Source organism: Acipenser ruthenus, chromosome 10 (assembly GCF_902713425.1).
Source record: "Acipenser ruthenus chromosome 10, fAciRut3.2 maternal haplotype, whole genome shotgun sequence".
NCBI lineage: Eukaryota > Metazoa > Chordata > Actinopteri > Acipenseriformes > Acipenseridae > Acipenser > Acipenser ruthenus.
The window spans coordinates 27,885,314-27,900,589 of NC_081198.1; the positions used below are offsets into that span (position 1 = coordinate 27,885,314).

At 43.7% G+C, this 15,276-nt stretch overlaps 2 protein-coding genes across 2 annotated transcripts in view; both read left to right on the plus strand.

Moving 5' to 3' along the window:
* Positions 1 to 12,228, plus strand: part of cfap65 (cilia and flagella associated protein 65) — a 52,868-nt gene extending 40,640 nt beyond the window's left edge. Inside the window, exons 29-33 of the mRNA XM_034000404.3 lie at positions 18 to 220; positions 951 to 1,082; positions 2,121 to 2,420; positions 9,679 to 9,813; positions 10,094 to 12,228. Coding sequence (XP_033856295.3) covers positions 18 to 220; positions 951 to 1,082; positions 2,121 to 2,420; positions 9,679 to 9,813; positions 10,094 to 10,277 — 954 coding nt within the window. The 3' untranslated portion in view covers positions 10,278 to 12,228. The remainder of the gene's footprint in view (positions 1 to 17; positions 221 to 950; positions 1,083 to 2,120; positions 2,421 to 9,678; positions 9,814 to 10,093) is intronic.
* Positions 12,229 to 12,408: 180 nt separating this feature from the next.
* nhej1 (nonhomologous end-joining factor 1) overlaps positions 12,409 to 15,276 on the plus strand; it is a 109,345-nt gene continuing 106,477 nt past the window's right edge. Inside the window, exons 1-3 of the mRNA XM_059032006.1 lie at positions 12,409 to 12,479; positions 14,336 to 14,522; positions 15,057 to 15,272. Coding sequence (XP_058887989.1) covers positions 14,337 to 14,522; positions 15,057 to 15,272 — 402 coding nt within the window. The 5' untranslated portion in view covers positions 12,409 to 12,479; position 14,336. The remainder of the gene's footprint in view (positions 12,480 to 14,335; positions 14,523 to 15,056; positions 15,273 to 15,276) is intronic.

The window sequence follows — 15,276 nt, forward strand, 5'->3', positions numbered from 1 at the left end:
CCCCTTGCCTTGGACAGGCTCTGCCGCCAGTACAAAAGCCTTCAGCCATAGGGCTAAGCAGGGCTGAGCGAAGAGCACAGCGAGAGGAGGAGAGGGTCTGGAGGAGTCCAGAGCCCCCCAAACCATTCCCTCTCCACCTGGGAGTGACAGTACGCTCCCACTGCCTTGAGGAGTTCCATGCCAACTTCCCATCGGAGCTGCACAAGCATTACATACGCAGGTGAGACAGGGGCCAGCTTCCCATCACAGCTGCACAAGCATTACATACGCAGGTGAGACAGGGGCCAGCTTCCCATCACAGCTGCACAAGCATTACATACGCAGGTGAGACAGGGTTAGGATTATATGTGGGAGTTGAGGAGAGGCGATTGGGAGGGAGGGTTAGGATTATATGTGGGAGTTGAGGAGAGGAGATTGGGAGGGAGGGTTAGGATTATATGTGGGAGTTGAGGAGAGGAGATTGGGAGGGAGGGTTAGGATTATATGTGGGAGTTGAGGAGAGGAGATTGGGAGGGAGGGTTAGGATTATATGTGGGAGTTGAGGAGAGGAGATTGGGAGGGAGGGTTAGAGTTATATGTGGGAGTTGAGGAGAGGAGATTGGGAGGGAGGGTTAGAGTCATATGTGGGAGTTGAGGAGAGGAGATTGGGAGGGAGGGTTAGAGTTATATGTGGGAGTTGAGGAGAGGAGATTGGGAGGGAGGGTTAGGATTATATGTGGGAGTTGAGGAGAGGAGATTGGGAGGGAGGGTTAGAGTTATATGTGGGAGTTGAGGAGAGGAGATTGGGAGGGAGGGTTAGGATTATATGTGGGAGTTGAGGAGAGGAGATTGGGAGGGAGGGTTAGAGTTATATGTGGGAGTTGAGGAGAGGAGATTGGGAGGGAGGACGCACAGCAGATCTTGGAGTGACTGCTTCAACTGTTTTGACTGCAGTTATCCTTTGCTTACAGGTCCATGAAATGTAAGGGGGTGACCACTCCCCTGGAATCTGTGGATACAGAGGAACCTGAACCTAAAGACCTCTCTGTCACTTGTGCCGCTGAGAGAGAAATTATAACTGACGTTCTGACTTATTTACTAAGGTATACAAAAATAAAAAATAAAATATAGATAGATAGATAGATAGATAGATAGATAGATAGATAGATAGATAGATATAGATATAGGCTTTTTAATTTTTTTTTTATTGAACTCGAATTTTATCATTGAACACTTCAAATCCAGCCAGAATAAGCAGATTGTTTTGAAGTGAATATTTCAAAAAGCTAATTTGTTGAAAGTAGAATGGGGATATTTATATCAGGCAGTCAAAAATGACTTTTAGCAAAATGCTTACATGTGTTTAGTGCAGTAGTCTGTTCATGTTCATCAGCTGCAAGACAATTAAAGCTTGTTGCACTGTCTGAGTAGGGCGGCCCAGCTGCCTGCTCAACTCAATAATATGGTTATTTAAAAATGTAAAGGTAGATAAAACACTGAACTGATTAAACTACTAACACTGAACATTTAAACTCCTGAAAGTAAACTTACCAAGTAAATACTACACATTAAAAAAAAAAAAGCAACATCATACAATGACAATCTGAGTTTTTTTTTTTTTTAGTCCAGACTGCAGTCACCACTGCCTTGCTATTTAAATATGTAAATTAGCCATGTGTCCGCTCATCACTCACTCACTATCAGCAGCCGGCTGGGTGTTTATAGAGTTAACCTCGCCCAACAGAAAAGAAACGTACAGCTAAGCTTTTATTTGAAAGGAGATTCAACATTGTTGATTCGATTGCTAAGTCGCAGAGTACTACAACGGTAAAAAAAATGTGTTGTCCACCATTACAGGATTTTTCTCTCGTAGCCCCTGACAAGAGCTCGCGTACCTCAGTTTAAAAACTGCTGTCATAAACGATTTGAGATGCTGACTTCATATTTTCAGTGATTTTTATGCCGTCATCCTTTAAATCACTGTGTAGAACCCTCTCTGTATAGGAACATATTTTATATATTTTACAGACAGCAATGCACAATGAATAGGTTTACGTTGACCTAGCATAGCTACTGTATGTACTGTATTGTGGTTTGTGGAGCATTGCCTGTAAAACATGTCTCTGCTTTTGCCTCTCCAGGAGCCTGCTGGATGACACTCAGTTCCAGCAGAGTCTGATAGAGAGCTTGGCTGAGCCGGTCCCTTATTTCTCGCAGTTCTGCAGCGAGGGCTCTTCCAACGTGGCATCCCTCCCAGAGGGGCCTGAAGGGGCTGCTGCTGCCCATTGTGTCTCAGCTCCCACTATGGACAGGGGTCCCCAAACCAGCCCTGCCGCTCAGAAGCCCAATCTGCACCTCACAGGCAGGCAGAGCAGTGAGTCGTACACACAGGAGTCCATCCAACAGCAGCTACAGCTGGAGATGAAGAAGAATATTAAGAGGTACAGTAAGGAGGGGGTGGAAGTAGTACGAGATTCTTTAGAGAGAATGAGAAATACAGAGATAGAGGCAACAGCACTGCACAACTCTCCTGTGTTGGATGCGTTCCTTCAAAGAGAAATGCAGCATGGAAAAGAGTGCAAGTAAACATCTTTAAATAGGATCCGATGTGTAGCAGGGCAGGGAGGGGGTTAAAATCCTCCCTGCAAAACACACGTGAAAATGTGTGTTTAATAATGTGTTAATTGTTCTGGCAGTTAGCCACAATTGTAAATTAGTCCCAGCTGCCTGTATTTTGTTCATTTTGTGTGGAATAAAAACCCCACAGATTATTCATTCAGGGCTGACGAAGGAAGAGCCCGGTCGTGGACCGTTATGAGAAAAGGTACTCTGTGTTACTTTGCAAACGTAGTACTGTTTATTTTGTGTATTTGTGTTTTGTTTTACAGGGAAACAGCGTAGTTGTCCTGTTTATAGCGAGGTTCCTGTATGTTGAGTTAGGGCTCGAGTAGAGCTAGGTTTCGTTTTGTTTATTTTTAATTGTTGTGTGAAAATAAAACGTGTGCAAGCACATAAAAAACAAACACCTGTGGTCTTGGTTTGTAAAACAGTGCTGAGAAAGAACCTTGAAGAGCGCGCCTTCCACAGATGTTTAACTTTTTGTGTAGAAACAATGCATGTAAAGTCATATTTATAGGTGTGGACGTTTAACACAAAAGCGCTGACCTACGTTTTGTTTAATATGCCATTACTTTGAATAATTGCTTTAGGTTTGTATATGCAATTTTAGCATTAAAATATATGTAAGCATCTCTAATCAGTGCAATGTTTCTTACTTTGACCTACAGATAATATTATTCTATCCCTAAGCAGAGCCAGGGTGGTCAGGTGCAAATTGACCCCCTTAGCGATCAGGTGGGCGTGCACAAAACTGACAGAGATAGGCTGTCTGTCAATAAAGGCCTGCTGTAGCGCATGTCTAAAATTTACGTATTTACATCTAAATCTGTATATTATATTGATGTATTTGAACTTTTAATTGTTTGCGACGTGAAAGTCATTAATTTGCTGGTGAGACTTGTTGGAATTTCTTGAATAAATGTTACCCTGTAATTATAAGTTGATGTCATTTGGTACTGTACTCAGTCGCACATGCAACAAATCAGGTCTTTTTTGTTTAGTATATAGAACAAGAAGTTAATTTACGAATACAAAAATATAGGAAGTATATCTAATTATTTGCATATGCCTGCATTAACTACAAATGAATATTATGAATAAGTAAAGGAACTTCACGTAAAGTTCATATCTGAATCTTGCTGTGAGCCTTTCAACAGAAGGTATAACATGTCTTTGTGATACAAGGTGCCCATACTTGTGCAGCCTAGTCATGAGGCTGTGTGGTCCAGTGGTTAAAGAAAAGGGCTTACAACCAGGAGGTCCCCGGTTCAAATCCCGGCTCAGCCACTGACTCATTGTGTGACCCTGAGCAAGTCACTTAACTTCTTTGTGTTCCGTCTTTCGAGTGAGACGTTGTTGTAAGTGACTCTGCAGCTGATGCATAGTTCACACACCCTAGTCTCTGTAAGTCGCCTTGGATAAAGGTGTCTGCTTAGTAAACAAATAATAATCTAAAAAAGTGAAACATATGTTTAAATACATAAGAAAGTTTACAAACGAGAGGAGGCCATTCAGCCCATCTTGCTCGTTTGGTTGTTAGTAGCTTATTGATCCCAGAATCTCATCAAGCAGCTTCTTGAAGGATCCCAGGGTGTCAGCTTCAACAACATTACTGGGGAGTTGGTTCCAGACCCTCACAATTCTCTGTGTAAAAAAGTGCCTCCTATTTTCTGTTCTGAATGCCCCTTTATCTAATCTCCATTTGTGACCCCTGGTCCTTGTTTCTTTTTTCAGGTCAAAGAAGTCTCCTGGGTTGACATTGTCTATACCTTTTAGGATTTTGAATGTTTGAATCAGATCGCCGTGTAGTCTTCTTTGTTCAAGACTGAATAGATTCAATTCTTTTAGCCTGTCTGCATACGACATGCCATTTAAACTCGGGATAATTCTGGTTGCTCTTCTTTGCACTCTTTCTAGAGCAGCAATATCCTTTTTGTAACGAGGTGACCAGAACTGAACACAATATTCTAGGTGAGGTCTTACTATTGCATTGTAAAGTTTTAACATTACTTCCCTTGATTTAAATTCAACATTTCTCACAATATATCCAAGCATCTTGTTGGCCTTTTTTACAGCTTCCCCACATTGTCTAGATGAAGACATTTCTGAGTCAACATAAACTCCTAGGTCTTTTAGTTCCCTTCTTCAATTTCAGTATCTCCCATATGATATTTATAATGCACATTTTTATTGTCTGCATGCAATACTTTACACTTTTCTCTATTAAATGTCATTTGCCATGTGTCTGTCCAGTTCTGAATGCTGTCTAGATCATTTAGAATGACCTTTGCTGCTGCAAAAGTGTTTGCCACTCCTCCTATTTTTGTGTCGTCTGCAAATTTAACAAGTTTGCTTACTATACCAGAATCTAAATCATTAATGTAGATTAGGAACAGCAGAGGACCTAATACTGATCCCTGTGGTACACCACTGGTTACCTCACTCCATTTCGAGGTTTCTCCTCTAATCAGTACTTTCTGTTTTCTACATGTTAACCACTCCCTAATCCATGTGCATGCATTTCCTTGAATCCCTACTGCGATCAATTTGAGAATTAATCTTTTATGCGGGACTTTGTCAAAAGCTTTCTGGAAATCTAAATAAACCATGTTGTATGCTTTGCAATTATCCATTTTCAATGTTGCATCCTCAAAAAAGTCAAGCAGGTTAGTTAGACACAATCTCCCTTTCCTAAAACCATGCTGACTGTCTCCCAGGATATTGTTACCATATAGGTAATTTTCCATTTTAGATCTTATAATAGTTTCTGTAAGTTTACATATAATAGAAGTCAGGCTTATTGGTCTGTAGTTACCTGGTTCGGTTTTGTCTCCCTTTTGTGGATCGGTATTACGTTTGCTATTTTCCAGTCTGTCGGTACAACCCCTGTGTCAAGAGACTGTTGCATGATCTTGGTTAGTGGTTTGTAAATAACTTCTTTCATTTCTTTGAGTACTATTGGGAGGATCTCCTCCAGCCCAGGGGATTTGTTTATTTTAAGAGCCCCTAGTCCCTTTAACACTTCTGCCTCTGTTATGCCAAAGTTATTTAAAACTGGATAGGAACAGGTCGACATGTGGAGCATGTTGTCCGTGTCCTCCTTTGTAAGAACCTGTGAAAAGTAATCATTTAATATATTTGCTATTTTTTTCTTCGTCTATGATTTTGCCATTTGTGTCTCTTAGACATTTAACCTTCTCTTTGAATGTTCTCTTGCTGTCATGGAAAAACATTTTGGAATTGGTTTTAGCTCCCTTAGCAATATTGATTTCTATCTCAGTCTTGGCCTTCCTAACTTCCTTTTTGACTTGTGTTTGCAGTTCCAAGTACTCTTTCTGTGTACTTTGTTTTTGGTACCTTTTAAATGCTCTGTAAAGTGCCTTTTTTCGCTGAATATTTTTTTTAATTGATCTATTAAACCATTTTGGTCATTTTGTTTTAGATTTAGATTTGTCTACTTTTGGGATGTAATTTTTTTACGCCTCTAGTACTAAATTTTTAAAAAACAGCCATCCTTTTTCTGTGGATGTTTTCTCTATTTTACTCCAATCTACTTCTGTTAGTCTCTGTTTCATACCTTCATAGTTTGCTTTTCTAAAATTGTAAACCTTAGCTTTAGTCATTACTTTTGGGGTTTTAAAAAACACTTAAAATGAGACCATGTTGTGGTCTGAGTTTGCCAATGGCTCTCTGACCTCTGTTTTAGTTATTCTGTCTTCGTTATTTGAAAAGACTTATATGGGGGAAGTTGAAATCCCCCATTAGTATGGCTTCTCCTTTTCTACACGCATTTCTAATGTCATTGGCGGTCTATAGCATGCTCCTATTATTATGCCTGTGGCGGAGTGTCCTGCCCCTATATTTATATGTGCACTGTGTTTTTATGCTTTGTATTATTGTTTGCGGCACAGATAAAAGTGCTGCGTATTTGTTATTGTTTTTATAGTTTAAAAAACTCGTGAGGATGCGTGACTGATCAGCTAGTGATTTATTTAGCTAGTTGACAGTCAAGCATCCTTATTAAACTCGTGCAGACGGTGACCATCTCACGAGTTAATTCATTGATTAATTGTTGCTAATCGGGAGATGGTCACTGTATATTAACCTGCAGCTCTCTACCCTCAGGGGAGAGTGTATTAGGAGTGAGAGGGGAGAGAGAAAACGAAACCTAAAACTAAAAACAACTGCTAAACCTTATCTATTTATTTGTTTGGCCAACGTGCCCCTTTTTGTTTCTGTCTTGTTTGTTTAAATCTTTTGTTTTTGTTTATTATTTAATAAAATAAGCTGAACGCCGTAGCGTTTCAGCTCTGACCTGCTACTTCCTGAGTCTGTGTTTCTGGTCTGATGTCATCACTGAAGGCATCCTGTCACAGTTGGTGTCAGAAGCGGGAGGACAGTGCCGCCAAGTGTCAGGCCAGGAATACTGCAGGAATTTTTTTCAAAGTGTTTTTTTGTTTTTTGTTTTGGGAGGGAAAAAAATGGGAAGAAGCATCAGGAGAAAGCAGCAACAGCAGCAGGAGGCGCATCAACAACAGCGCGGGGCCGGTCACAGATCCCGTTGCGTCTCTACTACGCCGGATGTTTGCCTGGCCTGTCTAGATGAGGAAGGGTGGTGCTTCCTGTGTGGCTAAGTCAGGTATCTTCCACTCAGCCAGAGCCATGCATGGCAGGAGATGGAGGAGCCTGAGCGTCCGGCATCAGGGGGAGAGGTACAGATGGCTCAGAGGCAGACAAAACCACTCTCCTCTGAGGGAATCTGGGGCTTTGCTGGTGGAGCCTGGGAGGAATGCTGAAGAGGCCCTCGCTGATGTGATCAACCTCCTGTGGGCCAGAGATGGAGACCGATGGGAAGCCTGGGAAAAGCAACACTGCCCAGTATCCCTCCCGGACGTTGCGGACATGGTAATCCGCTACCTTGGTGCAGATATGGCAGGGCTCCCGCTATCTCCAGCTCCATCAGGAAAAGCCCCACCGCTGCCATCTCCAGCGCCAGAGGGAGAGGAGCCATTGCTGCTATCTCCCCCGCCACAGGGAAAGGAGCCCTTGCCATTGTTCTCAGCGCCAGAGGTAGAGGAGCCATTGCTGCCGTCTCTAGTGCTAGAGGGAGAGGTCCCAGCGCGGACATCTCCAACCGCCAGGAGCAGAGCAGCAGGAGCTGCCTATGTCTCCACAGCCAGGAACAGAGCAGCAGGAGCTGCCTTTGTCTCCACCGCCAGCTCCCACCTCCGATAGCAGAGGGTGAATACCTATTGGTTCCGCCTCAATCAACGTGGGAGGACGGCTTACCGCTCCCACCTCCACCAGCAGAGGGTGAATACCTGCTGGTTCCGTCTCCACCGCCGTGGGAGGACTGCTTGCCCCTCCCACCTCCACCAGCAGAGGGTGAATACCTGCTGGTTCCACCTCTACTGCCATGAGAAGGACTGCTCCTGCCCTGCCTCGCTCCGCCCAAGGATGCCTGCCTCGCTCCGCCCAAGGATGCCTGCCTCGCACCGCCCAAGGATGCCTGCCTCGCACCGCCCAAGGATGCCTGCCCCGCATCGCCCAAGGCTGCCTGTTGCTCCGCATCGCCCTGGGCTGCCTGTTTCTCCGCATCGCCCTGGGCTGCCTGTTTCTCCGCATCGCCTGGGGCTGCCTGTTGCTCCGCATCGCCCGGGGCTGCCTGTTGCTCCGCATCGCCCGGGGCTGCCTGTTGCTCCGCATCGCCCGGGGGTGCCTGTTGCTCCGCATCGCCCGGGGCTGCCTGTTGCTCCACATCGCCTGGAGAGCCACCAGTTACAGGGTATGAGGGAGAAGTGGAGCTCTCGCTGCCGCCTCCATGGCCAGGGGCTCCCCTTCCGAGTTTGCCTCCGGAGGGTCCGCTGCTGCTGCTGCCGTCACCTCCCGAGGGTCCGCTGCTGCTGCCGTTGCCTCCCGAGGGTCCGCTACTGCTGCCGTCGCCTCTCGAGGGTCCGCTGCTGCTGCCATCGCCTCCCGAGGGTCCGCAGCTGCTACCGTCGCCTCCCGAGGGTCCTGTTTCGCCTGGGGTCGCTACCAGTCCTGCCATGCGGCAGGAAATACTGTGGCTGGAGCCCCATGAAGGGGAGCTGCCGGCCACGAAGAAGGAGGGGGAGGTCAGGATACCAGCTCCCCCAGCTGCAATTTCGCTGCAGGAGAACGGGTGGCCAGAGCCTCACGGAGGGGAGCTGCTGGCCATGAAGAAGGGGGGGGGGGGCAATTTCCTTGGCCGGAGGAGCCGGCCTGTGCGTGGTCCACCGGTACGTTACAGCTGTTTGGGTGGGAGCATGGTCGCCACCTTTGGCCCGTTGCTGCCCCTGTTCCTGGGCCGGGACTGCTAGCCGGGACTTTGGGGACTAAGACCAAAAAGGCATGTGTGGCGCCCTATGTTTATATGTGCACTGTGTTTTTATGATTTGTATTACTGTTTGTTTGTATTATTTGTATCCAGCTTTTTCTATATAACCAAATACATGTCTAGGATGCCGACAGCTGAATTAATACTGTGAGAGAGATAATTTACATTATTATTATTATTTATTTCTTAGCAGACGCCCTTATCCAGGGCAACTTACAATTGTTACAAGATATCACATTATTTTTACATAGAATTACCCATTTATACAGTTGGGTTTTTACTGGAGCAATCTAGGTAAAGTACCTTGCTCAAGGGTACAGCAGCAGTGTCCCCCACCTGGGATTGAACCCACGACCCTCCGGTCAAGAGTGCAGAGCCCTAACCACTACTCCACACATGTGTGCTACAGTAGATTTCTGTCCTACCCCAGCAGTGAGCAAGGTACTTTACCTAGATTGCTCCAGTAAAAACCCAACTGTATAAATGGGTAATTGTATGTAAAAATAATGTGATATCTTGTAACAATTGTAAGTCGCCCTGGATAAGGGCGTCTGCTAAGAAATAAATAATAATAATAATAATAATAATAATAATAATAATAATAATAATAATAATAATAATAATAATAATAGTTCAGATGGATGAGACCTACTTGCATTTGGTTTGTTTAAAGAACACGAGACCCCTGATGTTCCATGCTGTGTTTTATGATTTCCCTGCAGGCTCCCTGAGTTCTGTAACCTGACAGAAGAGATCCTGGTGAATACACTGCAGAACATTATCATTGAGGCGAGCTGTGGAGAAGTGGTGCTGACAGCACGGCCCAGAGTGATTGCACTGCCCCCCGCCACTTCAAGGTAAGCACATCCCAGTTCATCACCATTTGATCATTTCAGTATCTCACCCCCTTGTTCTTCCACTGTACTACATTACATTACTCTTTAAACAAAAGCTTTGGGAGTGGGGCCCAAAATATCATACCAAATAGCTATGGATAGGTTCTTTAAAGTCAAGTTGGCCATGATATAGCATTTGACAGCAAGTTCATAGCTTGGTATAAGTGCATCCATACATTTAATTAGAATGGTCTGCAGTCATAATTTTATATATATATATTTTGTCTTTTGTAAAATGTAGAGGATCTTCACGAGCTGGTTCTGCAAAGATCCCGCAGCTCTCTGCGGTCCCAGCCGGTCACAGGAGAGATCTGAGCAGGCAATCTGCAGCAGAGCAGACAGGAGGAGGTGGGGCTGCGAGGAGGCCTGCTTCAGAGACTGGAAGTGAATCACTGAGCAGAGCAGAGAAGAACAACACCTCATAGCCGGCAGACTTTATTATATTGGATTGCCTAATAAAATGTAGCCATGCACTGTGTTTAATTACACTTTTAAAGGATGTATGATGTCCTTTTAGTTAATAATAGATGCATTCACTTCATGATATTGGTATTAAATGCAAACTCAACTGAATTAGCAACCTAACAGTCACAATGCAAACTTGGATTAAGATTAAAAAAGTTAAAAAAAATAACAGCAATAGAGAAATTAGAGTATATTTTTAAAATCTAAATCTGATCTAAATACATCTGCCCTTTAACTATATATTATTCCTGCTAATGTTTTTCACTAGGGCCAATTTATTGACCTACTTTGTTACCCTCAGTGAATAAAGGAAATTAGTTTCAGGGAAGCTGTAGTTGCATCTGTCACTGTTGAGATAATCTGTTGAGATAATAATTAAAAATAAGACCCTGTGAAAATTGAAAGTCATACTGAAATGATTGTAGTGAACAAAATACCCGTTGTGCCCTTCTGTTCGTTACGTAGGTTTAAAATGTGCAGCTGTTTCCCCTAAGACTTTCTTTCAGCCAATAACATGCTTCGACCCAGAAGACACTGCTCAGGTGAAGCTACCATTAAATACCCTGTGAATAAGGCAACAAACTTTCTTTAGGCTAAAATAGAAGCAGATGTCTTAAAAGGAAAATACATGTGCTATATCATGCTTCTTTCAAAACTGCACACGTTAGACCATGCAGCTAATAGAAGTGCAAAACAGAGACATGTTGTTCACTGCAGTCTGCTGTCAACACTGCAGACCTGTATACTGCTCTGTTTAAGAGAACTCCTCTCCAAACTTCAGACAGCTGTTGTAGTGTAGGAAGTGTCATTGGTGATCACAATTACCACTGACAAATGATAAAGGCTGCATTGCCTGAATGCCAGTACCTCTTGCAAGAATTGCTTGCAAGTCAATTCATCAGCAGAGCATGGTAAATCACGGGAGGTATGGCATAATGTACTAAGAGAAACCAGGTAATGCTGTACATTCATAGTTTAAGCACAACAAATGCATGGTAAGAAGAACCACTCAGAGTTACTGTAAATGGCTGTATTACTAATTCATGTGTTTATATTTGAAGAACATATTCATTGCTGAGTGCAGTTTTGGACAAATTAAAGTTTTAATGAACATCCCTAGAATATTCTCCTTTGATTACTACTTATTGCTTTTTCAAATTCTATTAATTTATTAATTTCTCACTTGATATATAAAAGCTGCATCTCCCTGTTGTGTGGTTTATGTCCCATGCAATGGGAAAGGCAGCAGGTCTAGACTTTGATAGAGGGATCATAGTAGATGCTCGGTTGGTGGGTGCTTCTATACGATATACTGCACACCTTCCTGATGTTTCATGCTGTCTCAGAAGTATTCACTGGCTCAATAGTGCTTGTGGATGTGTGTGTTTGCCACTAGAAACTGTGAAGGAGGAACTAAGATAATCTGTGGTGCAGTGGCTGAAATCAGTGACATGAATAGACCTGAATGTCCACATCATGAGCAGGCCTCACAGTAATTTGCACTTATAAAATGTACTGTACTATAGCGGTTAGGAAGTGGCACCATCTTTCACTTGTTCTCATTTCTTCTGATTTCTGAATATCACCTGTAACAAAGATGTTGTATTGGGGTTTATTATAGTTTGGGGTGAGTTAAGTGGTGGGATGTTCTGATCACTCATTTCCAATTAAAACTAAAAAAATAAAACCACAAAGCATTACAATGCTTACCTATACTTTACCATGCTTTCACTGTTTTATATCGCTGTGCCTTTACTATGGTATAAAGTCACATTGTCACCCAGATATCTGCATTTTTTGCAGACTGTCTGGGGGTACAGTTGTTCTTGTCCCACAAAAATGGACTTCTGCAGACTGCCAAGACTGGAACTGAATGACAGGAGAACTATTTTGTGCCGCACACATTTGTTTAAAATTGTTGCCCTTTAAGGACATCTTGCTTATTATCGTTAGCTTATTATTCCAGACGGAGCGATTATCTATTTAGAAATACCAACATATATAATCCATAGCATATTTAATAGCATTGTTTTTTTCTGAGCAACAGTTTAACAAAGCCGCCCCTAGTGGAGGCGAGCTATTGATGTTGCAGTAGCAGTGGGTCCTTTTATTTGAGCTCATGTTTCCTGGAGGAATTGTAAATCTGCCGGAGCAGTAGCAAAGTAAGTGGAGGGATATTATTTTATTTGAGAAGATGTTTCAAAATATTTATCATGCTATGTGCAAGCGTTTTATTTCTAATACAAACACATGTAGTGTTACATAGTTGTGTTTCTTTAAAAACTGCACTAAAGAATGACTAGCCGGTATCGACAATAATAATTAAACCAAGGTCGTGTTTATTTATGGTCGTTGGTTTTATGATGGAAGTTTACAAAACACATACCTGACTGTATGTTTGGATCTGTTATGTTGTGTAAAATAAGATTTCTGTTTGAAAATAAAAAGAGAAAAACACCGATACATCGTTTATTGTAATTTGCATGCTGTGCAAACGTTCTATTTTAATTTGTGTATGGTTTATCATGGAATAACTAACCTATTTTTATTTTATTTGATTATTTTTTTACTAGTTTCTTACTGAATACCTATCAGGTAAACACAGATGCTTACGGCAATTCAATACAATAAGACACCCTTTGATATGAGTTTCATTAGGAGTGTAGACACCAAACAGACTAGGATTTATTTTTTGAATCGCATCACCAGTGGTAAAGGCAAACAGGATAGGTCAGTGCTGGAATTTCCACTGGAGTAGTCAGTCTGCCATTATACAAAGTGTTTAGTACACTATTCATCTTCAAGACCATAACCTAATGTACTGTAATCTACACCTGTATTGTAAAGAGAGTACATGAGCTATTCTTTAGGGCACTACTGTGGACAGTGGCACTACCGTTTTGCTTTGCCCTTTATCTAATTTCCACTGTATAATGCTGCTTTGTTTTGTTTAGTTTTGTTTTTAACAATACAGCTTGCTGAACTGTTTTATCATATCACCCAATGCATACAGCATTGAGGGTCTCTCTAGTTTTTATGGTGCTACTTAAAAAGCTGATGTTGTTTTTGGGTTCATTATGAATGAAAGCCTACATTCACACATGCCTGGAACGAGGAATTTGTTCAGTACTGACATTTCTGATTTTCAGACAAGCCCAAAGCCAGGTAAAGCAAGATTTAGAGATGCATTATGACCACTGTTATAACAACATAATCTAGAGCCTCTTGGAATTATATAAAATCAGATACACACCATTTTGACCAAGCCCATGCAAGACGCTAAAATATGTGGACAAACACTTCTGACAAAGTAACCACTGACATTTCAGATACTTGACTGGGTAGTATTAAGGCCGTAGGTGAGTTTGAACTTGAACTCTGTCCTGTTATGGCTGATGTTGCAGTCAAGTTGCATTTGTTTTTTTACGGGTGATCAAGACCAAGTGCTTTAAGATTTTGCCTTCAAAACTGGTACACAGGTTCTGTTGTTAAAGTCTGATTACGTGAATGCCCTCAGACTGGCTAAATAATTGGAGAATATAAGTACAATTAGAAGTGTATGCACATGTATACACATTTATGTGGTCGCATGTCATGTAATTCACCTCACCCATAAAAGCTGTGTGAGAGTTGTGTGCAACTATTCAGCAACAGTCCTGGGAAAGCAGAGGGATCCTGGTGACTTCACAGGGGGTGTGATAGTGGGGGCCTGTGCAACCTGCTCCTCCTTCAACACGGTGAGACCATTGTTCCAGGAGTTCTTCCCATGTGTACCGTGGAGAGTGTTAAACAACGTTTTATTAGAGGTAGACATTGCAGTAAGCATTAGGATTCTGGATTTAACCTCCGCTACCAATCTAGTTCATACAATTGTTAATCAATTTAACAATGAATATTCCAGATAACGTAAAACTAAAAATGCCTACTGCTACAAATATTAGTGGGTTGGGTGTTCTTCCAGCTCACTGCTCCATTATTGACAGTCCGCTCTTCCTGACTGTCAGTGTTCTCTCTGTAGGATGGAGGTGTTTGGGGATTCAGTTGAGGCTCCTCTGGACCAGCCCTGGGTTCCTATAGAGATCGCAGACACCCCCTTCCTGGCCAAGGTCCACTTCGGGGACACGGCCTACCAGCTGCTGCTCTCGGACCTGCACTGTGTGTGGCACGAGGAGGCTGACGCCAAGACCATTGGGGAGCGGTCCCAGGTGAGGGCCCACGGGGGGGGGGGGGGGGGGGGTGAAGGACCCCAGGTGAGGGGTCACGGGGGGGGTGAGGGGCCACGGGGGGGGGTTAGGGTCCCGGGGGGGGGGGGGGTGAAGGAGCCCAGGTGAGGGGCCACAGGGGGGGGTGAAGGAGCCCAGGTAAAGCCAAGGGGGGGTGGAGGAGCCCAGGTGAGGGACCACGGGGGTTGGAGCAGCCCAGATGATGGGCCCAGGTCAAAGGCCATGGGGGGGTTGGAGGAGCCCAGGTGAGGGGCCATGGGGAGGATGGAGGAGCCCAGGTGAGGTGCCATGGGGCAGTGGAGGAGCTTGTTGAGCGGTCTAGCTACACAATTTTTTGTGCCAGTTTGGTAGACCAGAATCTGAGAGCCTTTGATAGCACTCTGTGTAGTGTGTACCATTGCAATTGCTTGTTCTGTACAATTATGTATATACATATCATTTATATTTTCTTGTTGTTAAGTTTCCCTTTCCCTGTGCACATTTGTAATGGTGCTTATGTGCATTCTCCCATTCCAGGAGCTGAACAGACGTCTGAAAGCCCCCGTGTCGTCCTTCTTTCGTCAGCTGTGTGTTGTGGCTCGCCCGAAGCTGGAGGCGGGAGTGAGCGAGGGCTCCACGGCCGTGTTCTCCTACGAGCGCACCCCGGAGCGGCTGTCTCTGCGTGTGAAGAGCGAGCTGGCTGGAGTGCCCTTCTACTGGGAGTTCCGCTGCACCCCCGCCACCGTCACAATAGTGA